Genomic DNA, 24,530 nt, shown 5'->3' on the forward strand with positions numbered 1-24,530 from the left:
ATTGATATCATCTCAGTCTAACTAAATATGTGTGTCCTCTAATTTGTCAATAATTGTTACCTCACTTTCGGCTGGTTATACTGTGCTTTTAACTCTTATTGCTGGATCTGTGATTTATTCTGATCCCTTTTTTGGTGATCAGAACCTGTGTTTGTGCATCTTTTCACAACAATGGAAACCATACCTTTTGACATCTCCACTCTGTTGGGGGAACCCCAAGTTTACACTGTTGATGATGATAATCTTGAGGAAATTCAACGAAATCATAACCTAGGTGAAAATGGGGTTGAAGATATGGTTGATCTAGTAGATCTGAACGAATCAGCATTACTATGGAATCTCAAAATTAGGTATCAAAAACAATTGATTTATGTAAGTTTAATTTATTTCAAAAATTTCTTTGCCGACTTGACGTTATGACGGTCATTGATTCCTATTGGTCAACTAAACAATTTTCTATTGTTTTCTTCTTTAACATGTCGCTATTGTCAAATTTTGATATTGTGCATATAAACATGGAACGATAGACCTATGTTGGTAGTATTTTAATTGCTGTTAATCCTTATAAAATGTTTGATATTTATGGACTTGATTTGGTTAAAAAGTATGAAGGAAAAATACTTGGAACCCTTCCACCGTATGTATTGATTATTGAATAACATTTTTTCTCTTTATTGATTTTAATCATATAACTAGATAATTAGAACTAAATCAACTTTTAAACTCGATTAATCTGGTAAAATATTTGTTTTACTTTTTCTTCTTTACCTATTACTAGACATTTATTTGCAATTGCTGGTTCAGCTTATTCCAAAATGATTAAAGATAAAGAGGATCAAGTCATCGTTATTTGGTAAGTATTATTGCATTTCCAAATTTCATGTCCCTATACATTGACCCTTTCAGTAAAAATTAATCTCTTGTTCATATTTAATTGATATTTCAGTGGTGAAAGTGGAGCAGGTAAAACAGAAACCTCAAAATTAATCATGCAATATTTAGCCGCTGTCAATAAATCAGCAAGTAATATTGTGACTGAACAAATTCTTGAAGCCAATCCATTACTCGAATCATTTGGTAATGCTAAAACTGTCAAAAACAACAATTCAAGTCGTTTTGGCAAATACTCCGAAATATACTTTAAAGATGGTCTCATCACTGGAGCCAAATCAACTGAATATTTGCTTGAAAAATCACGAATTGTTACACAAGCTTCAGATGAACGAAATTATCATGTTTTCTATGAACTTTTGTCTGGATTAACTGACCAAGAAAAGGAAAAATATGGTCTACAAACAAGTGACAAATACTTTTACCTTAACCAAGGGTCTTCCTCTGAGATAGAAGGTAAAAATGATGGACAAGACTTTCGTTTCCTTTTAGCTGCTATGCAAGTCCTTGGATTCACAAACGAAGAGCAAGATACAATATTTCGTATTTTGGCCTCTGTTTTACACTTGGGTAACATTTATTTCCACCGAAAACAACTTAAACATGGTCAAGAGGGTGTTGAAATTGGAAGTGATTCAGAAGTTCGTTGGACATCTCATCTTCTTCAACTACCCATGGAAGGTATTTTACGAGCTCTTACCGTTCGAACAACTGAAGCACGAAATGAGCGAATGATGACTCCACTCAATATTGACCAAGCCTTGGATGCTCGTGATGCCATGGCTAAAGCACTCTACTCTTGTTTATTTTCATGGTTAGTTCAACGGATTAATTCAATGGTTTACAAGGGATACAAAAGACGAACCCTAGCCTTACTTGACATCTTTGGGTTTGAAAATTTCAAAGAAAACTCTTTTGAACAACTTTGCATCAACTATGCTAATGAAACGTTACAATCATATTTCACCAAATATGTCTTCAAATTGGAACAACAAGAGTATGCGAAAGAAAAGATCGATTGGATTCCATTAAGTTATCCTGACAATCAATCCGTCATCAATTTGATTTCAAAAAAACCAATCGGAATCCTTCCTCTACTGGATGATGAATCCAATTTTCCTAAAGCATCCGACAACTCGTTCCTTGAAAAATGCCATTACAATCATGCTCTCAATGATTTGTACAGTCGACCCAGATTATCCTCAATGGAATTTGGAATTAAACATTTTGCCGATCAGGTTTGGTACAATGTGGAAGGTTTCCTAGATAAAAATCGAGACACATTGAGACATGATGTTATTGAACTAATGATCAACAGCAAGATGTCAATGATTTCCAAGATGTTCCAAGAGCTTCGCAACTCCAATGAATCTGTTAAAACCTACAATCGCTCAGACGGAAGGTTTGTTACAATGAAACCAAGAGCACCAACAGTGTCAGCTCGATTCCAAGATTCCCTCAACTCACTGGTTGATTCAATGTCCAAATGTAATCCATGGTTTGTTCGGTGCATTAAACCAAACAATGAAAAGGCCACCATGAAGTTTGACATTCCAGTTGTCTTGGAGCAACTTCGTTACTCGGGAATGTTGGTAACAATTAAAATACGTAAATTGGGTTTCCCTGTTCGAATCAAATTTGCCAACTTTGTTTCCAGGTAAAATTTAAATCCAATCATCGACTCCAAATAAATCCAAAGCCCTTTGACCTCTCTCCTCCATAACCTTTCCCTTTCTTTCTTCATGTTCCTCTTGATTTAATTTCTTTGTCTACCTGTCCATAGTAACTCGTATTCATTTCCTCATTCTTTCACTTTCACCCTTTCTTTCGCACACCTCACTGATTTAACAATCAATATATGCTTATGATCAAGACAGCGTTTAGTAAGGCGTGAAATGACGATGATGAAAGAGAAAAAAAGAGAAAAAAATAAAAGAGAAAATAGAAAAATTTTCTTCAGAATGAGAACAAAAAAAAATAGTATTGCAAAGATGAGCATTTCTTGCGTTCACAAATATTGTCTCACCTCAATGAAACCTCTAAATACTGTACAAGTCTTGAATTCTTAACATTTACCTTTATCTCACAAATCTTGTTGCCCTGTAAGTAATACACAAAAAAAGGATGTTTCTCATCTTTCACCATCGTCATCAATTTCTTGTCTTTCATTATCATCATCTCTTGTCATTCTCATCACTTGTCCATTACAATACCAACTTTGAGTGGTCAATTTGAAAGGGACAAATATTCAAGTATATTTAAACCTTTCAAGCTGATTCCCTGACAGTGTGTTGACTTGCTAAATGCATCCTATTATTATCATTATCAATGAGCTTATTCCTGAGAATAATGTCAACATCTACTTTTTTTCAGAGTAATTACCTTAAATGACATTACACATATTCACACTCGTATAAACCTAATTCAGTTCATGATAGTCTCATACTGACAAGATTAATATTGTCTCTATTTGTAATATTTATTGTTGGTAGTATTCAAAGCAAACACAAAAAAACAGTCTTTTCCCACAAAGTGAAATTTTATTTTGATATTAACTTTGAAATTAAATTTCAATTAACAGCTGACCATGTTAGTCAAAGGATTGCTTTCTTCTGATTTAATTCAATTATTGTTGATGATTATGGAGTTAAATAGCTATCATCTCTTTATTTTCATCTACGTATAAGTGTATGAAACAGGAACCGAGAACCACCAGGAACTAACTCTTACCTGATCTTCCGTTTGAGTTTAGGGTCTGTATTAAGAAGAACCGGAATTCTCACCTCATCGAGTCAGCAAAATTCCTGAGTTCAGAGTAAACTGAAAAACCGGTATAATGATGAAAAAATAACAAATATCACTCTCCCTCTTCATCATCATTCTCATCATTTTTGCATCAAGATATTTTTTGCCGACCTTCTTGATAACGACTAAATATAAATTGATATTTTTTTGTCAAAATTTACAATTACATGTTTCATATTATTACATCCAATTAACAATCAATTGCATTCAGTCCATTCAAACCTAATTCCTGAATAATCCATTATTTATATTATTTAAATTGAGTCTTTCAAGTTATTTGTTTTTTTCTTACCTTTGCTTTGTCATTTCAATGTTCATACTTTATTCATGTTTTCAGGTTAATCCTTTTTTTTCTTGTTGATTCTCTTGATTTGCATTCGTTTCCCATCCCAACTTGAAATTTACAGCTAAAAAGATTAACCATTTGATCATTTGTTAATCTCGTATCTATTGGGAAGGAAATCATGTCCAGGTTGATTAAAGGTTGTTGATTCAGTTACCTTTTTCCCCTTTTTTTACAGTATTGACAATTATGCTTTCAATTTTAATGTCATCAACTATTAACTCCAAGTAAGGTTAATGGTAACATTATCAACGCCATTTTGTTGATTATTTTATTTCTTTCTCTTTCATTTTCATTGCTGAAGGCTTAATTGTTGAGTCAAAAGTCAATATTACGGCCATTATGATGGTAAAATATTTATTTAATAGTAACAATCAGCTAAATTACAACCTTAACCATCTAATAATATTTAAGTCTTGATTGTGCAAACAATGAAAGGTTAACTTTAAAATATAATATTTGGTTCTGGTTAGTTGATTTGGTCAATATTTTGAGTTGAGTAAAAAAACTCAACAACAAATAACATCACTATTAGAAACAATTCAATTGTATTCGACTTGATTAACCATTACAATTGATCTCAACAAACCTAATAACAAAACATTTAACCTTAACACTGTTTACAAGTGTCAATCATTATAAACAAGAATTATTTAAATAGCAAACAAGTGAATATGAAATCAAGTATTGATTGAGTTAACTGTCTAATTACAATTTGATCATAACTAATCAATGTTTATGTCTTTACTGTTTAATCCAATCAACCCAATCTGGTTAAAAAACCCAAAATAGCAGCTAAACATTTTTATCAATTGCAAGTTAACCCAAAACCCGTTAGACCAGATAACCGGCCTTTCTTAAATTGAATGCTCACAATCAACTTATTGATCAACCTTTTATTATTTCATTTGTTATCATTTGATAAAACCAAAGTATCATAATTACACAATTAATTCTGGTATAAAATGTTAAAATGATGAAGGTAAATTATTCTTAAACAAACTAAAAGGGCAATTGATAGTCAACAATATTATCTAGGAAAATAAAAGCTGAAAAAATAACATTATTTTTGAGTTACATAGTGATTGTTATACTTTTTATTGTTATTAACATTATTAAAATGATTACATGATATAAGCTGATATATCATGTTGTCTATTCAGAGAGAAAGGTAAACTGAAAAGTGAATTGAAGGCATCTTTTCAGCATCACAAGATGTCTCGTTGAGGTTAAATTGAAGTTGTAAAGTTTAAAAGACTGTATTTAGTTAAAGGCGATAAAATACAAAATCATCATTTAAGACGATGAAGAAGAAGAAGAAGATAAAATTCATGAAACGGTCATTCATAGCCGTAGGTCATTTATATTGCTCTCAAACTATTGCTCTGCTTGTTGATTAAAAATGATGATGATGATAGCGATGCTGTTAATAATAATTTCTGATTTTCTGTTTCTATCAATCATTGCCATTAGCTAATGAACGTTCTCCTTTTTTCTTCACTCATTTAATTTCTTAAGCCTGTTAACAATCTTATCATCTCTCTCTCTTTCTCCTTCTCATCTTCTTTATCTTTCTATTTCTCTGTCTCTCACACTCTTCTCTTTCGCTCTCTCGTCATCTCTCAATTTCACCGCGTTAATTGATACCAAACATAAACAAAATCAGATTTTCCCTTTTTTTCGCAAACGTTATGTACATTTTTGATACACTATTAGCCATTAATTGTTCCCACGTTTTTAATTCCCTTTATTATCATCACTTGTAACCCATTGGTCTAACCTTTTTGCACCTTTTAATCCTCATCCAGGTATCGATGTTTAATCACCAAATACAATCTTCCAACAAATCACTCAACCAAAGAAATATGTAAAATCATTTTGGATAACCTTCCATTCAGTAAAGATCAATATGTTCTTGCTTCAACTAAGGTAATGTTGATAATGTTACTAATGTCTATTGATGTCTAATAAAACTCTTGTTTTATTTTCTCCAGGTATTCATGAAAGAAAGCCTTGAAGTAAACTTGGAAAAGGAGCGAATCAACTTATTACGATCATCTGTTATTACCATTCAACGTTACATTCGAGCTTACATTGCTCGTAAAAGATACCGTAAAGCTAGATCAAGTGCCATTAAGATTCAATCAACTTACAGAGGATATAAATGTAAACATCGTTACAATACGATCAGGAGAGGAGTTGTTCGTGCTCAAGCTAATTGGCGAATGAAATGTCAAAAACGTGAATACGCCAAGGTATGTCATCAATCAATCAATCATACCTTAATGGTCAGCGAAAAACAGCAAAAAGGCCAACTTAACAAATTCATTTCATTTCAACCTATTCCGGTCAAATCTCACATCATTATTATTATCACATCCATTATTATTTTTCAACCCAATGTATTATATATACACAAATATATACATTCATGTGGTTAATATCTGTCAATCTGTAATCATTTTCATATGCATCATCCTTCACCATCATCTCTCTCTCTTTCAATTCTTGGGGATGATCGGATGATGACCTTACAATCATATTTATCTTACCCTACTTCTTAGTTTTGTTTTTTCATGTATTTTTACTTGTTAGCAACGTTTTCTTACGATTTACTCTTTATATTTATATTTAATCTGAACTTTCCTCCTTTCCTTTCATCACAATAATCCTGTGAATCCTTAGATGCTTGATAGTAGTTATCAAACATAATAATGATGCTAATAATAATGATGATAAAAGATTTAAGTGTTAAAACATTTCTATTTATTTTCTCAATTTTATTTTCTTTCTCTTACAGTTAAAATTTATCATGGAAAAGAAGAAGGAAGCTGACAGAATTGCCAGTGAAAAAGCCAAGGAAAAATATGTTAAAGAGGAACACGAAAGAATCTCTCGAGCAGTTGCTGGAGTTAATCATTTGGAAATACCTGCTGAATTAGCTTTCCTAATTTCAAAATTAGATGGTATTATATCTAATATATCTCAATACTCGCATTTAATGGTCAATCAACTATTAGTCAAACTCATCATTAACACCATTGCTCACATTTACAATTTACATCTATTAGCGATTAGGAATACATTTTCAACTTGAAAAATGTTCAATTCAGCGTAACCACCAATGATTATATTTCAATCATATTAATTCAAATATAATTAATCCTTCCTATTCATTGTTTTTCTTGACATCTTTTATTCTTGAACTTGTAAGCCTTCAGCTGGGTCAATTGACAAAGTTACTTGCTCTTTCATCCTTACTATTATTTTTTTTTCAGTTTTAAATCTTTTTTCTTGTTTGATTTGTTTGACTTTTAGTTTATTGGCAAAATTAACTAATCTTAAGAAGTACTTTTTTGGTCTATTATTTCATTGTTTACTCTTGTTATTAATTTACTATTTTCAGATTGGAAATGTCAACAATCGGATAAAAAAGTTGTTAAATCAGTGGAGCAATTTGATTCCGGAACAATCCGTTATTCACTTCCATTGGACATTGATCAACATGCTTTTACCAGATTTACCAATATCTATTTCAGAGCTCATGTCTGGGGAATGAAGCGTGAACCAATTAGAACACCATTTCTATCTAAGACAAATGAAACGGAATTCCAGGATTCATTGTCCATTTTCAAATTGGTATAAAGACATTTACTCCTGTATTAATCCAACAACAGTAGCAATCATCAATAATTGAGCAAACTTACAACACAAACTCAATAACAACTCTACCTACTCATTTAACAAGATTTATCTTAGTTTTACCATTTTATACACATATAATATTCGAGCGTAACAAACTAACCAGACAACCGTTACCTGATTATTTTTAAAATTTTCGTGTTTTTTTTATTTTGAATCTTCAACCAATTGAACTAATCAATTATTTGTTCTTGTTTCATTTTCAGATACTTCGTTTCATGAATGATAACAACTTGAATGGTCATAAGGAGAAGCTGTTAGCTGATTACATTATTCAAAAAGGTTTAAGCAATGTAAACATGAGAGATGAAATTTTGTGCCAATTATGTAATCAAACCTGGAAAAATGATAATGAAGCCAACTTTGAAAGAGGCTGGCTTCTTATGGCCAACTGTTTAAGCTGTTTCAATCCAAGTTCATTATTGTATAAATATCTTTTAAAGTGAGTGGTCAATCACCAGAAAAAAAAATGATCAACACAAATCACAATCAAATGGATTATCAGTTATTGTTAATCTTGTGCAACTTTTTGTGACCCATTGGATTTATTGTGTATAGTTACAGTTGAACGTCCATTGAGTTTTGATTGTCGTATTTGTGATTCTTCATTTTTCATCTTCTTATCTTCATATCTTCATCATCTCATTTTCATCATTTATTTATTTCTTGTAGGTATGCTTCTGATTATGCGTATAATGGATATAAGCATATTTGTCAAACAAAGTTACTTCAAAGTGAACGAATTGAGCCACAAAATGTTCGCACTTACCCACCATGTCAGTTGGAATGGAAGTCAATGGTTAAAAAGGCTAACATGTGTTTAGAAGGAAAACTTCCCGATGGTTTGTTGAATTTTATTTTGAAAGAAAATTTTCATAGTTCCTGAAACTTCGGATTTTTTCGTGTTTCTTCAATGAAAACTCAACTTTACTTTTAACTGTGTTTTTGATATTCATCTTTTTTCTCATTTTATTTCTTTGATTGTGCCATAAAGGAGATATTAAAGTTGCTCCAATCACTTCATGGACAAATGGTGAAACTTTTGCTGCTGATTTGTTGCGTGCCAAAGGTATCGATGACACTTCTGGATGGACAGTTGAATTAGATGACGAAGGAGATATCTATGAATTGAATGGAAAAGATTTTGTTCTTGACTTAATTTCGGAAATGGAAGTGATGCCTTCATTCCCTGTTTGTAAAAGTTTCTTCTTAGTCTCTCCTGATCGTAACAATAAAAACAGGAAAGCTAATCTAGTTAACAGGTAACATCTTTTCACCATTATCACCAATCAGTCAATCAGTTACATAAAACACCACAACTGTCCTTGTCTTGTTGACTCATATTCCTAATTCTCGGTTTTCATTCATTCTTGTCCTTATTTTGTTTTTTTTTGTTCAGCCCACACAATCCTGAAAGAATCAACAAATACGAATATGATGCTGATTTTGATGAGACATTACATTTATCATCCCACCAAGAACGAGAGAAACACATGAAAGAATCAGCTGATAGACGAAGAAGTAGTGGCCTTGAACACAAATATCATGACCGAGCATCTTCAAGTAACCGTCATATGAGAGCTCGTTCAGTTTCACGGGAACATTTGGTTCATAATACAGATGATGGTGATAAATATGAAGATGTTGAGGATGCCTTGAGAGGTCCTGAATTGAGATATGTTGGAACTGCTAGGAATAGCTGTTCATTAATGTCATTAGATCAAGTCAACTTAAGTCTTTCCAAAAACAGTAAACTTAATCGTCGTTACCTACACAAAAGTGGTAAAGAGGAAACCATTAGCAATTTGAAATTATCTGAAACAAGTAAACTCAATAAACGCTATGGATTAGCTAGTGGTGAATCTAGTGGTTATAAGAAAGATTTACGAGGAATTAAAGATTCCAGTCCTTCTGATACTTTTGCTTCTAGACCATCATTAAGTAAACGTAGCATGTCACTACAAGAATTAGGTTTGGCTACATCAGCCTTGAATGATCGCTATTTTGCTCAGAATAGAGATGTTCTTCAGAAAACTTCATCATTAAACGGTGGTTCAGAGCAACTTGAAACTCCCGGTGATCCAACAAAAACTTCCAGTCAGACAAGTTTAATCGAAATGAATCCTGAAGATATTGGTGCCATTAATAGTGGCGTTTATGGACGCAACTCCAAGGAGCCAGTTGAAATTATTAAAGGAACCAAACAAGGAATTCACCAATCAAGCAGTCATTCATCAGCATCATCCATTTCTTCAGCTGATTATACAGGTTCTCACCATGGCTTAGGTGATAGTGCAATAGATGCTGAAATACGCAGGCGAGCTTCTGATTCTCGATATGTTAAATATTCTGGAAACAAATCGACTGGTTCTTCGTCTCGATATTTACCTTATGGTCAGTCAACTAAAGCTTATATTGATCGATCAACTACTCGTGAAGGTGAATATGGATTCACTGGTGTTCGTAGTTCCGCTATGTCTGACACTTCAGAAGCTCCATCTTTAGCTTCACACGTTAAAAATATTAAAATACCATCTCATACAAGTGATTTAGATCAATACTTGGATGATTTGTTTAATCCTGTTTTAGACGCAAATCTAGATGATTTAAGTGATGCTCGCTCATTGGCAGCCTCCATCAAAGGAGGCTCAGAGTACTCATCAAATGCTCCAAGTGATTTTTTCACTGAAAATAATTTAACCTGTGAATTGGCAGAAAGCTATGCCGACTCAATCTTCAGCGATAGCTTTAGCCAATCAGTTGATATTGTGCATAATGAACATGACGATGATTCAGATCATGATGGAACTTATACTTTGGTTCCATCTGAAATTGATTGTGGACTTCAAGATCTTGACATCGATATTAGTGACCTTGCCAATCTTTCAGATGCCAAACATCTTGCTGATTCACTCAAAGGTGGAGGATATCAAAGTGAATCTAAAACTGTACCAGAAAAGGAGGAAGAAATTGTTGCCATTGTCGAACCCTGTTCAACGGTTACTTTTGGTACCTCAAACAATACAATTGAACCTTCTTTCTCTGAAAACTATGATCCTGATCAATCCTCAGAAGTTGTCTCATCAATTTGTGATTCATACACTTACACTCATCATCCATTTGATTTCATCTCACTTCCAGTTGAGGGCCAAGGTAGTCTTTTTGATGGTAATCAACAATTACCATTGGAAATTGTTGGTTTATCTGATGATTTGGAAAGTTTATCAAATGCTGAAGATCTCGTAGTTACTATTAAAGGAGGTGGCATGAATGAGCCAAACATGGAAACAACAATTAGCTTTGGAACCAATAATGGTCAAGATGTTGGATCAACATCATTCTCATCTGGCTTCTCCTCATTCAGTCCTGGAGCTGCGTTGAGAGCTACCAATCAAGGTCCGCCAACTATTAACACTAATATGCCTTTTACCAATATTGCTGGTATGACAGTTCCAATGGTTGATACATCTCAAATAATTCAACAACAATTAGTTCATCAACAAATGATTCAACGAGCTTTCCTTGCTTCAGCTGTACAACAAAATCTTCAAATTCAACAACAGCTACTACAACAAAATCAAGCTCTTCAACAACTACTTAACTCATCTGTTGGAACCAATTCACCAAGCAATTCAAGTAAACCATTATCACCAATACTTCAACCCTCATCATACAATCTATTACAGACTGCAGATAGTTCACTTGATCCAGCTTCTTTACTATCAACTTCCAGTCCATTATCATCAAATGAATTGGTAAATTCAAATAGAATAGCTGATCCACGTAATGATGGCCAAGAAACAAATGGACAGGTAAATACAAGAGTTAAATTGTTAAATTATCATCAAGAAATTCAAGTTTGGTCAACATTTTAAAACTTACTCAAAACAAAACTCAATCACTACAAGTTAAACTAGTTATAATTTTTAATAGCTACTCATTAAGTTTCAAGTTGAAAGCTAATTTAAGTGAATTGGTAACATTATCAAAATTAAAATTTGAGCAAAAGAAAAGTAATTTTGAGACAATTTGATGATCAATTTGAACAACTGTAATCTAAGTCGCTTTTAATTTCTTGCTGTTTCATGTTTCTTTTGCAAATTCACAATTGACTCAAGTCTCTCTCCCACCAACAAGACCCACTGACTTAACCATTTTAAAAGAAAAAGTTTTCACTTGAAAAGACCAACAATTTACCCGTGTTGATAGTTGATTAAACAACCTACTCATATTTTTGCATGCTAGTGTAAAGTTTAATTTGCGTAGCTCCAAATTTATGGTCACTCCTCGCCCATTCGGTTAAAAGAGCAACATTGATTACTATGCTTAACCATGATTTTCCCTCTTATCCATAACTTTGTGCTCTCCTTACCATGACTTTTACTTTTACCTTTTCCATTTTCTGTCTTTCCTTATTCTCACTCTCGACATTTCCCACCTTATCAACCCTCCACTCATTACCCCTCTGTCTGGTCTGGTTATCGAGAAAAATAAAGGTCATCTTGTAACTTTTATACTTGATCAAGCTTACCCATTATTTTCCCAACATTAACCAGTACTGTATTTTTTAGCATTTTTGGCGTAATCAGTTTCTTTTTAATCAGTTATCAATCTATTTCTCGTTTACACGTTTTGATTGGTGTTAAAATGATAGTAAAATATCTTACAGATTTAATTTATATTAAAAAATCATCTTGAATTCAACAATGTAATCAGCAGTACAATCAAGTTTGTCTTGGTTGCTTTTTCTTGATATTTCATTTATCAAAATGGTTGTGTTAAAAACTCGTTATTTTTCTCGTTTTTAAATCCTTGCTTCTTTCAATGTGTTTTTCACAGGGTGTTTCGCCAGTTAAACAATCGCCATTACCTGCATCACATTATATATCTGGAACTGGTATACCACCGCCACCTCCACCGCCGCCACCGCCACCACCACCATTGTCACCCAGTTTTACCAACGTGTATGGAAGAGCCAAAACTGTTCGCATTGGTAAATGGCGTTGGCCTCCTCCTCGAGATAATGGTGTTACCGAAGGAGCAGCAAGTTTTTTTGAATTTAAATTAAAAAAGCAGCAAGAAAAACACAAGGAAACAAGTGACTGTGATAAAAATGAAGAATGCTCAATGATTATTGAACAAGAAGTAATCGTACCGCTTAATACTAATGCTATGAATGTAGCATCTGGACCGGGTCCTGGGTCACCGAAAGGAGGACAAAAGCGTTATAAGAAAAGTGATAAAGCCTCGAAAACTGATGTCAATGGTTTGATAATTGACGGTTCAAAGGGAACAAGTAAAGGATCAATTGGAAAGTTGAGGATAAGCTCAGAGATGAAGGCTAAATTGGAACAGTTAACAATTGATCAAACTGTTCGTTCAAAGAAGGATGGTGGACGGGAAAAACTTGCTCGATCCATGGAGGATATTCGTGGTGGTGGTGTTGGTGATGGTTTAAGTGGAGGAGTTAAAAAGCTGTCTGAGCATAGGAAAAATTTACTGGAAAAACAATTAATGGGATCAATGTTAATTCTTAGTGATACAAAAAGCCAATTATCTCGATCTAAATCAAATGATAAACCCATTGGATCAAGTTCAAATTCATCATCCCAATTGATTACCAAAGTAGTCTCTAGTAGTGGTAATAATTCATCTAATCATCACCCTCATCTAACTCATTCTCATTCTCATGGACGACTTGATCGAGGTGATTCTGGTGAAAACCTATCCAAATTCAAGGAAAGATTTTCTGCTGCTCGACGCAGTGGATCTCGTGAGTCAAGGGAACGTCGTGATGAGCTAGGCCCACACAATCGAGGTGGAACCTTGACATCAACGGTGGCTGCTGAATGTGACGGTGATCATTTGTCAACCTCAATGGGAGGAACTTTTATCGATCAAATGTCATCTCGAAGCAGCATTCAATATGAAGACAGTGTAATAAGCTCTGTAAGCCATACTAAATCCAATTCCAGAGCTGATGTTACTCGACCAATTAAACGAATGTCTGTTCCACCACCACCTCCACCCTCTTCCAACCTAGAACTCAGTGAAGCTCTCAACATGTCCAATGGTTTAGTTGACAATGATCACTCAGTTATACATCCTCGTCACTCTCCAGGTCATGGTTTCCGTGCACCTCCAGGACCACCATCGGTTGCTGCATCATCTAGTTATTATGGTCCCAGTACACCAGTAATGATGAGACGAAAAGATCAGCCTCCCCCACCGCCACCGGCCATGAATTTCAAAGCTTCAGATAGATTCGAGTTTATCGAGAACTCTGAATTTTTGAAACCAGTTGATACACCAGTGCCAATACCAGTTAACCGACGAGAGCAAAAATCAGTTGACTCAATCAAGACTAAATTAGCTCCAGCAGCTCATAATTATTCATTAACTTATTCAAAAGGTCCTTGGGAGTTGCGTCTAAGAAAAGAGGTAAATAACAATGTCATAATCATTTAACCAAAAATTTATTTAGATGCTTTATTTTTTCTGAATGATTCTAATTTTCTTTTCTTTTTTTTCTTAGGTTTTCTCACCAATGGAAAAAATTGATAGCCCATTGAAACTTCATTTAATCTTTTGTCAAATTGTTCGAGATGCATATTCCAAAAGTTGTATACGATTAACTCGTGAGGATAAACAAAAGTTACAAATGCAATTGGAAAATTACAAAATAAATTTAGACAATATGAACTCATCTAATCACAAATTGCCGGTTCAACGGAACATCATTGAATTTGCCAAAGACTTGCCAACCTATTTTACACGATTGTTTCCCGTCTCTGGTGGATCCAATTTACCCGATGTTGAACTGTTAGGAGTATCTCATTCGGGTATCAAGTTAATTAAAAGAGAGAGAGATGCTATTTGTGATTATTTACGAATACTGGATATGCTTAGGTAAGTGTAACCAAGTAACAACAACAACTAATAAAGATGATATGATACTGAAAATAATGAGCCAAGCGGCCACCTCAACAAGACAAAAAAAATCAAATCCAAATTGTCACTCAATTGTTACCTTTTTATCTTTTACCTCCTCTTTACACCCTCTCCTCCTCCTTCTTTAAATCTCTCTCTACTCTTTCATCATCACCATCACCTCAGTTTCGATGAGATTGCGGAAGCAAACGTTGTTGGCAGCAGTACATTTCAATTGCTCCTCCTCAACGGTGGATGGTTAACTCTTTACACTCACAAGGTTGGTCTAAATTTGTTTTCTTTCATCTCTTTCTCTCTATCTTTCTTTTTCTCTTTCTTTCGCCTCCTCTAAGCTCGTCGACGCTGAACAACTTGTTAGCTCGACCAAGAAAGTAGCTTGAAAAAAAAGGCTCAAACTTCAAACTGAATCTCATGTATATTGTGTTATTATTACTTTAAACATCACTTTTTCTCTGTTGTCTTCATCATCTAACTTTTCTTTCTCTCTCTTCTTTCACTACTTTTTTACAGGCAAACCAAATAAAAACCATGATTGATACCTTTACTGATGAAGCCAACAAGGTAATCATTTGTTGAACCGTGTCATCCTGTGAATCCCGGATCATGATTTGATGTTTTTTGTTGTTGTACTGTTCATAAGTCTGTATTTATGTGGTTTTCATCAAAAGTTATCCTTTGATTTTTCCCTCTTTTACTAACATCTTGGATTAACAATATTTAGTATACATTTTGTTTACAACCAATCAATTGTGATTAACCAACAAACACAGATTTGACAGTACAAACCATCAAACTCTTGACTCTTTTGCGTGCCTGTTTCCATTATTAACTTAATTGTTCATCTATTTTTAATTGTGTGTTAATCTTGTTTAACCTTGTCTTCTGTATCAACAGAGTGGAGCGGATTATGTACAAGCAATTGTTGATTATTCATCTCATGAACCATCAATCTTATCCTTCAGAAAAGGCGACATAATTCGTATTGTTAAGAATAAAAATCTTCAACTGTCCAAAGGTAAGATTTACATTTAATTATAATCAACTTTTATTTTTCAATCTTTTCATTAACCTTTTCATATTGTAATGATGAGTTAATTTAGCCTTGCCTTAGCAAATGATGAACATTTAATGATGATTAATCAATCAATTGATTGGCAACTATCAATCAAATGATGATACATTAAATAAAGTTCATTATTTACCTTAAAATGGTTTGTAAATCAACTATTTTTTCAGTGAAAATAATTACCTTTTTGCAATATTTTTCAACACATCCATCAAATTTTATCTAGTATTTGAATCAATTTACCAAACAATTTAATAGTCATGAGAAAGTGATGACTTTATATTGATTAGTTCAAGTCATTGACTCAATATTGTCAAATGCATCTCAAAAACACACAAAATTGAATCTCACATTTGACTCAAGTCTATTATCGGTGATTGCCTCTTAAAAATCTAATTGTTTTGATCATATTGATAACTAATTAGTCTCATTAGTCTAACAGTGTTTAACTATTTTAAAGCTGCTATTAAATTTAAAACTGTCAACAACAATTTAACATTACATCTTTATATTGACTGGTACAGCTTATGAACAAACCATGTTAGGTTAACATTTCGTGTTTGTCATTCAACACGCACAACAAGATGAATATGATTATTGATAGCATTTTAAACTGTTAATATAAATGAAAGTCTTGATTCATCCAAATTTTTAACCAACATTGATGACATTTACACACCCAAAAAAGCTGTAAAAGGTAAAACACTTTTTGTTGAGTTAACTTTAAGTTAAACCTTTTTCATCTTCATTTTGGTTTTGATTAAACATTGACAATCCAATTGATTTCACACCAGATTTGTGACTTATCTGGTTTCCTACGCTTTCAACTATCTTTACCTGGTTACTTTGAGTCGCCATCATTACATCATTTACCTGTTTGGCGTAACAATGTAAATTGTTGCAATTTGCAATTCTTAGTTGATTATAGTTAACTATTTGAGTCACAATTTGCATTCACCTCTTTATTGTATCTAAAATTTTCCGTTTTTTCATGTTGACTGTTTCAAACCTAATGGATTCACTTTGTCTAGTTTTTCAATGATTTTTAACCATCATTCATCATTATTATTTGAAGATCACTGGTTTTAATGATAATAATAACAAGTAATGATCAACTATAAATTGTTATTGAACAAATAAATGAACAAATACATTAAAAATGAAGTCTCATTTTAGGCTTGATTGATTAAACGATTGATGAGAGAAGCTTCACCTTTTATTAACATTATCAGGATGATTAGCTTCTGTTAAAATCAATTACTTTATAAATGTCAATCCATTTGTAATTGAATGATAAAATTATCCTAATAGTTGAACAACAGACGAATCAAAATATCCATATAAACCAATCTGTTTAACAACAATCAGCTATTTAATTTCAGCTAATTGTAAAAATAGATTTCAAGAAGACCATTTTTTGTGTGTCTCTTGTCAATGATTTATTAAATAGATTCATTGATAATAACAATCAAGAGACTAATAAAATTGAAAGATTCGTCCAAATAAATAATCATCAGAAAGATGATGATGATGATCAACGGTTGACCGAATCAGGTCGATTAAAATAGCAAAAAAAAGGTGAATTAGCAGTGCATAAAGAACAATCAAAATGATGAAAATAATAGTTGAAAAAATGAGATGTTTCCATCATTTTGAAAGTGATATTTCATGAAGATAATTTATCCAAATCTGTAACCACCAAAAATCGTCTTCGGTAAAAGTCAATGATAATAACAATAATAACGGTAATCGTAAAGTTAATAGCACTTTTAATGTTAATAATTACTGAATTGTTGTTAGTAAAAGTCTTAACAAATTGACAATTTACCATTAAATGCATTTTTTGCACACAAATCAATTTGAACACTTTCGTTTGCAATTCAATGTATTATTGGATATTGAGGTTTGAACATTTTATCAATAATTTAGTGATTGAATGTTGAGAGAAAGATTCAATTGGATATTTTCATTGTTTAAATCATGTTCAGTTGAATTAATTTCATCGTAACATCAAAAGTTGTCATTTACTCATTTCGTTGATCAATTGATTGCTTCTTTGAAAATTGCAATTAGTTATGAAAAAATAACCTTCTCGTGAATGTTTTACTGATTGTTGATTGCTGCTGTTACAATAACCATTTCTTAATCATTCAATTTTGATTCAACTCTGTTAACTCATTTTATGCAAATGTAAACTGACTCTGTTAGGTATTTTTAGCTTTCAAATAATTTACTATTTTTGGTTAATAACGAGCATATTTGAGCTCATTTCAATTGCTTTAATTGTTTACTTCATTAATGCTTTTCTTGCGATTGACATTATGAAAATTGGTTCAAATCAAATTCAATCTCTCACTGAATCAAGGTAACAATCAACGGATCAAATGTCAATATAAATTGACTATTATTACCATTTATAAAAGCTATTTTGTAGCATTCAAATTAATCACATTTTTGTTATATTTTTAATCAAATATTGCGCTCTTTTCGGGCGATTCAATGAGATCAAATGTTTCAATTTTAATATAAATTGAATGTTATGGTAAACATTGAAGTTATTGTAGGTAATTTTATAATTGCAAGCAACAGGATAAACATGAATAATAATTGAGTTGAATTAGATAAATAGTTTCTCTAATAAATAATGTGAATAAATGTGTTTTTATCTAGAAAATTTTTACATTAAAATCTGGGTTAATTAATAATCATAAAGGGTAAAACTCTTGTTTGGATTGTCAATGAAACTATGAAACAAAAACAATGAAACTCCATTGAAAAGCCAATGACAGTTTATTTTGTTTCAATGTTATCATTCTGAAAATTTGTGGTTTGTGATTAATGAATGTATTTGAATAGCTATTTTAAATACATAATTAACCCTTACTGTAATGACTCATTCGAATCACCTTCACTCTATTCCATTTGTTGCGCTCTGGTTGTAGGTTGACCTTAACTTTAGCCCGAAATTGGATTTGACATCTTGAGGAGGATAAGATTTGGTCAACAGGTTGCTTTACCTTTTTGCAACAAAAAATCCAACTTTTGTTGGTAATGCGTCCAAATACACTTAAATTGACATTTCAAGTTTCTTCCCATACAAAGTCAATGACAATACTAAATTTTGCATTTAAAATGAAGTATTAGAATGAGCTGAGATGATGAATAAAATTACGAATCCAAATAGCTGCTCTTAAGAAATTAACTTTTAGATTCTAAATAATTCTAATTAACTCAAAGCACTTCTAAACTGTTATGAATTGTATGAATAGGAATACGAAAGACAGAAGGAAACTTAAATTTACAATTTGTCAAAAGCTTTCTTTACAAGTAATGAAGACATTTCATGAATCTATTTTGACAACTAACATCTCTGATTAAAGCCAAAAATTAAAACTGTCAATAATTTCAGTGTTTAAGATTATTAATTTAATTTATGCCACATGTTTCGGTGTAAATTAATGAAAATCAACTTACTTTTTATGTAAAAGATCAACTTGCTTACCCTTGTTATTAACTTTAATCATCTTAAGGTTGATCAAGTTAGATCATTGAATCTTTTCTGTAATTATCTCCAATGTATTGTTATTCTGTGTCAACATTTTATATCCTTTGCGATTTCATTGATCTTACATGGTTTCATATTCTAAGTTCTCACTTTCGGTGATTATAGTAAAAATCACTCACCAAAATCATAGTCTGTTTCAACTCCAATATGTAACAAAGGTATTTCAAAAGGGTTTATGAGCTAAAGCTTTTCGCTTGAAATCAGCTAAGAGTTGAGATAGTGAACCAATAATGGGCATCAAATCAACATTTTCAGACGATCGTTATAACATCCTAGCTGTAGGAACAGCAAGTTGACGAACAATCACCACTGAATTTTCCATAGCAACATCATACTGATCTGAGCCTGAAGGTGGAATCATCGCCCAAACTTCATACATAGATTCCGTGATTGATCGCCTCATGTTTGGATTCATGGCAAGAGAGATGATCACTTTGGTAACAATAGGAATCAAAGGTCCACCAGGAAGAAAAACGGAAAATGTGGTTAAAGCACCAATGGCAAAATCTACGACCCACTTATATCTATTGTAGGCTTTGTAATACCAATCGACCCATGTAATCATCCGAGCAATTGTATTGCGATTGACAGCACTGTTGTAATCAAGAATGGATGCAAACATTGATTTGTACTCATCAACATTCAAACATAACTTCTGTAAATATGATTCCGAAGAGGGTGAAACAGCAGAAATATTGGACTGACCATTGACCATAAGAAAAGCTAACGAGAAACAAACAGGTTACTGGGGTTTATTTTAAAGGTTCAACCATAAATACCTGGAAATATCAAGAAAATTGTCAAAACTCGAATCATTGGTGGAATCATGTTTGGAAGTAAATCAGCAAAATCAACTATTCAACATGGATATAAACGAAAACTACTAAAATTCATTTATGAACATGAATGATTAGCTTCCTTTGTTGGATCGCAATTTATTCATCAAGACGTCAATTCCATAAAACTATGGTTATTCATCACACTTTTCAAGGATTATTCAAGTGTTTTCCGTAGTGAATCAACTTTTAATTCTGATAATTTAGTCACAAAATCAGTGTTAATTTTGTAACACACTATTGACTTTATTACCTGCTGATCCAAATTTAGACGATAAATCTTCAAGTTCATGATGAAATAACACTTTGAATTGCCCATTTGCTGTAGTTATACTTTTTTTTGTAACCAAAGAGATTTTTGATTTAGCAACATTATTACCTTTGATAATAATTATTTACACAAATTTTTAAGCTCTTATAAATTGCTGAGTGCTATTAACAACTCAAGCTGGTTCTTTGGTTAGCAATTGGTATTAAAGGTAACAATAGCATGAAATAAACCTAATGTTGAATCATTGTAACTATTCGTACATAATCATTGATCAACCTTAAAGTAAATCTCTTGGTTACTGACCAGTTTTACTAGCTTTTCCAATGACAATAGAGTTGCTCAACTATAGATATAAGACTCCAGATCTCAGGTTGTTTCCATCTTCCAAGTAAATTTATCAGTGACCATAAATTACGAATCGAAAACTCACGAAAGTTCTTCAGTATCTTTAAAGCTCCAAGATCACTTAAGCCCACCTCGATACATTTTATTGGCCATTTTGTACTGGATTTTGTTGTGCTCCTATCTTGATTTAAACTTTACGTCTTTTGACTTCAGACTTTTAAAATTATTGCCATTTCTATGGAACGGCAAAGGTTACTGGCAATTTTGGATCCACTTTGGTATTGGGCTGCGAACATAAACAAAGCATCTGAAGATGCTATAAAACAGTCTAGTCATAATGTATCCATCATCAGCATCCGTGAGATCCTAGACCTAGAGTTGCTAAGACGAGATTCCCTAAGGGTCTCTTAAAAAATAAAGAATAGTCGTGATATGGCTAATCCTAAGATCCTCTTCAATTTTTTTTTTAAAAAATTTACTCACCTTGCTTTTACTCTTACATTTGCAAGTTTTACCCAAACTGGTTCTCCTAGTTGCTTTTACCTGAGTTGTTAAACTCTCTCCTTCTTTCTCTGTTTCTTTTGTTGATGGATTCACATGAAAAAAACAGTTGAAAAACCGAAACCTTACCTTTGACCCATTCTCATAACTCTTTGTTGGTTAACCTTGTTAAACGAAGAAACTTTTCTTTTAAAAATAAGTGGAAAAACATTTTCCTTTTCACGCAACATTACTCATTTTATCAACCTGTGTTCATCACCAATTCCTAGAAAAACTCTGTATTAAATAGTTGTGAGTTGAAAAACAAATTAAATCATCGTCTGATTTAATTTTATTGAAAATTGGGTAAGCTTTACTTACTCATTACCAACCCTTTTCTCATTGGTTTTTCTTCTTCTGCCTTCTTAAAGCGCCAACATTAAAATTGCTTTAAAATTAATTTAACTCTTCCTCCCTTTTTCTTGTTACAAAACTGCTACTTCTACTTGAAAATATTTTCACTCGTGGTTTATTTTTCAATGACAAACATTTTTATTAATCATCATCTCATCACCTACAATATAAATTTACATTCTGTTCATTTAATTTCTTTACTATCAACCAACCACGTAATTTAATATCTATTTGTTTACTAATTGTTGTCTCATTCTTTTCTTTGTGTTCATTGTTGCATTTCCAAACCAGGCTGGTTATATGGTATATTGGAAAGTGGTGAAAGTGGAATCTTTCCTAGTGAATATGTTGTAACATTAAATCGTCAACAAATTAGTGAACTTTTACAAAAAATGGTAAGAAATTCAACTAATTACTATATTTGTATCAATTTTTATATCTATTATATGTTGCTACCAAAAGATATACAAAATGTCTCATTCATGTTTCTTTTTTACTTTTGTCCTGTCCACCTGTTTACATCTTTTTTATTGTCCTACCAACACCTTTTCCCTTTCATGTTATGTGTTTTCTTGGTGGTTCTTTTGTTTTCTCGGTGATTTGATTATAATTAGGAGCAAATCCGATCCTCTAGACAAAACGGTTATGCCAAAGAAATGGAATCATCTGATAAACGGTTAAATTCATCTAAATCACAGGCCATAACCAATGGAGATGCTCACAACAATAATCACCATCATCCTGCAAGTGAATCAGGACGTGATGGTTGCTCGTCATGGGTAGAAAGTCGAATTGTATGTTAATTAATAACCTCAATTCAATTTCGTCTCAATTAACTATGTGTTCTTCACCCTTAAAGAACCACAAAAATTTAAAAACAAAACCTTAATGTTATTGCTTATCCTTTAATTAATCATTTTTTTCTCATTTTTCTTTTCATTCCATCTCAACAGGATCATGTGGATGACAATAGAAGTGATATAACTCAAAGTTCAAATATCAATGATGGCAAATTTTCATTACTTCAATTTGCTTTATACAATTTCCGTGATGTAGTTGACAAGTAAGTTGAATGTTACCACATTTGAATTTAATTATATTAATTGTGCTTTTCTTTCCTCAATTTGTTCAGGTATGAATTGATTAGAAGTGCTGATGGTTCTTTCAGTGGATCAATTAAACTATTAGAAAGTTTGAAGTCAAAGAAGAAAAATAAAAAGAAAAATGGAAGTGGTTCTGATTGGACTTGGAGAGAATTATCGGACCTTGTCAAATTCTCGAAGGTTTGTAATGGCTATTAGCCGTTTTTACTGTCACTATCAAAGTTGTTGAACACATCGAACTGGCAATTTTAATAATTATCTTTCCTCTTTTTACAGGCTCCTATTACCAACTCTTTGCTCAAATTAAGTCCACCTGAATTGAACAAAATTGCCATCGAATGTTTTGCATGTAAGTTTCTATAAAATTTTCCATGACGTACCTGAATGAATCAATTATTTGCTAAATTATTATTTTCCCTCAAATTTAGCAATCATGAGGTTCATGGGCGATCTTCCGTTATTGAAAAATCAAACAGAAGTTGACTGTGTTTACACTATTCTAGTGGTAAGTTTACTAAACTATTCTGAACAAATATGATTCCTTATTACTTTGATATAATAATGACTGAATTCATTAAATTGTTTTTTTCTATCAGAACTGCTATCAATGGCCTCAACTCAGAGATGAAGTTTATTGTCAACTGATGAAACAAACCACCAACAACAAAAGTGCAAGACTGTAAGTGTCTTAATGAATAAAGTTCATTGCCTCTCAATTTAATTACAACTTATTAAATCTTGATCGTCTATTTAATTTATCTATATTACAGTGATAGCTGTCAACGAGGATGGAGACTTTTTTCAATCGTTGCTGCTTATTTTGATTGCTCTGAAAATTTACGACCTTATCTGCACAAATTCCTTGAGACTTCAGCTTACGATAAACGACGAGCATATTACGCTACAGCCATGGTTTGTTTACAAAACTTGCGTAAAACAATGAAATATGGAGGGCGTAAGAATGTCCCAAGTATCGAAGAGATTGCTGCTATTGCTGCAGGAAGAAACTCAAAAAGACAAATGTACAGATTACCTGGAGGAACTGAACGAATAATCAACACCAAATCAAGTACCGTTGTTTCCGATATTATCGAGGAAATATGTTCAATGCTCAATGTTAACAATCCAGTTGAAATGCAAGAATTTTCACTCTATTGCATTATAGACGGAGGTAATTAGTAGTCTCAATTATATTTCTAATTGCTGGTTGATTATTCGTCACTTATTCAATTTCTTGTTTTATTTTTTTTTCTTTCTATCTAGATCTTTATACAATGCCTCTGAATAGAGAGGAGTACATCTTGGATGTTACTACTGAGTTACTTAAGAATGGACAGACATTTTATTTAATTTTTTGCCGTTCTGTGTGGTATTATCCATTAAGACTTGACTGCCAGTTGTACATTGAAGTTATTTTCAATCAAGTTGCACCTGACTACCTGGAAGGTTTACTTTTAATCACCCCAGGGGAACGTTTAAAAGATAATCAAGTTTCTGATATTTCTCGTATTGCTGCTCTTCTTCACCGAGCTGCCAATATGGACCATGAGCCAACAAAAGACGAAGTTAAATATCTTTTACCCAAACCTATTTTACCAATGAAAGAGATTCGTCCACCTCAATGGGTTGAAATGGTTCAATCTAATTGGAATGATATGGGAGCTTTAACAACAACCGAAGCAAAAGCACAGTGTTTAGATATTTTACAAAAATGGCCATTATTTGGCTCTTGTTTCTTTGCAATCAGGGTAAGTTAAC

General features: G+C 32.5%; 2 protein-coding genes across 3 annotated transcripts in view; one reads left to right on the plus strand and one right to left on the minus strand.

Moving 5' to 3' along the window:
- Myo10A (unconventional myosin 10A) overlaps nucleotides 1-24,530 on the plus strand; it is a 26,413-nt gene continuing 1,883 nt past the window's right edge. The window contains exons 1-26 of one of the 2 annotated variants that reach the window (XM_015934938.3): nucleotides 1-372; nucleotides 528-637; nucleotides 779-853; nucleotides 947-2,548; nucleotides 5,848-5,968; nucleotides 6,034-6,294; nucleotides 6,840-7,005; nucleotides 7,446-7,678; nucleotides 7,948-8,183; nucleotides 8,414-8,583; nucleotides 8,736-9,003; nucleotides 9,141-11,553; nucleotides 12,581-14,182; nucleotides 14,277-14,650; nucleotides 14,858-14,951; nucleotides 15,203-15,253; nucleotides 15,587-15,707; nucleotides 21,961-22,064; nucleotides 22,284-22,463; nucleotides 22,623-22,732; nucleotides 22,802-22,952; nucleotides 23,049-23,121; nucleotides 23,201-23,277; nucleotides 23,369-23,451; nucleotides 23,543-23,943; nucleotides 24,036-24,520. In XM_015934938.3, coding sequence (XP_015790424.2) covers nucleotides 172-372; nucleotides 528-637; nucleotides 779-853; nucleotides 947-2,548; nucleotides 5,848-5,968; nucleotides 6,034-6,294; nucleotides 6,840-7,005; nucleotides 7,446-7,678; nucleotides 7,948-8,183; nucleotides 8,414-8,583; nucleotides 8,736-9,003; nucleotides 9,141-11,553; nucleotides 12,581-14,182; nucleotides 14,277-14,650; nucleotides 14,858-14,951; nucleotides 15,203-15,253; nucleotides 15,587-15,707; nucleotides 21,961-22,064; nucleotides 22,284-22,463; nucleotides 22,623-22,732; nucleotides 22,802-22,952; nucleotides 23,049-23,121; nucleotides 23,201-23,277; nucleotides 23,369-23,451; nucleotides 23,543-23,943; nucleotides 24,036-24,520 — 9,762 coding nt within the window. In that variant the 5' untranslated portion in view covers nucleotides 1-171. The remainder of the gene's footprint in view (nucleotides 373-527; nucleotides 638-778; nucleotides 854-946; nucleotides 2,549-5,847; nucleotides 5,969-6,033; nucleotides 6,295-6,839; nucleotides 7,006-7,445; nucleotides 7,679-7,947; nucleotides 8,184-8,413; nucleotides 8,584-8,735; nucleotides 9,004-9,140; nucleotides 11,554-12,580; nucleotides 14,183-14,276; nucleotides 14,651-14,857; nucleotides 14,952-15,202; nucleotides 15,254-15,586; nucleotides 15,708-21,960; nucleotides 22,065-22,283; nucleotides 22,464-22,622; nucleotides 22,733-22,801; nucleotides 22,953-23,048; nucleotides 23,122-23,200; nucleotides 23,278-23,368; nucleotides 23,452-23,542; nucleotides 23,944-24,035; nucleotides 24,521-24,530) is intronic. The other variant, XM_025161899.2, reaches the window with a different exon arrangement.
- On the minus strand, nucleotides 19,257-21,637 carry LOC149094470 (uncharacterized). Its single transcript, XM_089269704.1, has 3 exons — nucleotides 21,259-21,637; nucleotides 20,103-21,181; nucleotides 19,257-20,046 (listed from the first exon to the last, which is right to left on the minus strand). Exons 2-3 carry the CDS (start codon nucleotides 20,149-20,151, stop codon nucleotides 19,586-19,588), a joined length of 510 nt encoding a protein of 169 aa, XP_089125830.1. The 5' UTR covers nucleotides 20,152-21,181; nucleotides 21,259-21,637; the 3' UTR covers nucleotides 19,257-19,585.

The sequence above is a fragment of the Tetranychus urticae genome, chromosome 1 (assembly GCF_039701765.1).
Source record: "Tetranychus urticae isolate SD_2017Ah chromosome 1, NJAU_TeUrti_SD_1.0, whole genome shotgun sequence".
Classification (NCBI taxonomy): Eukaryota; Metazoa; Arthropoda; class Arachnida; order Trombidiformes; family Tetranychidae; genus Tetranychus; species Tetranychus urticae.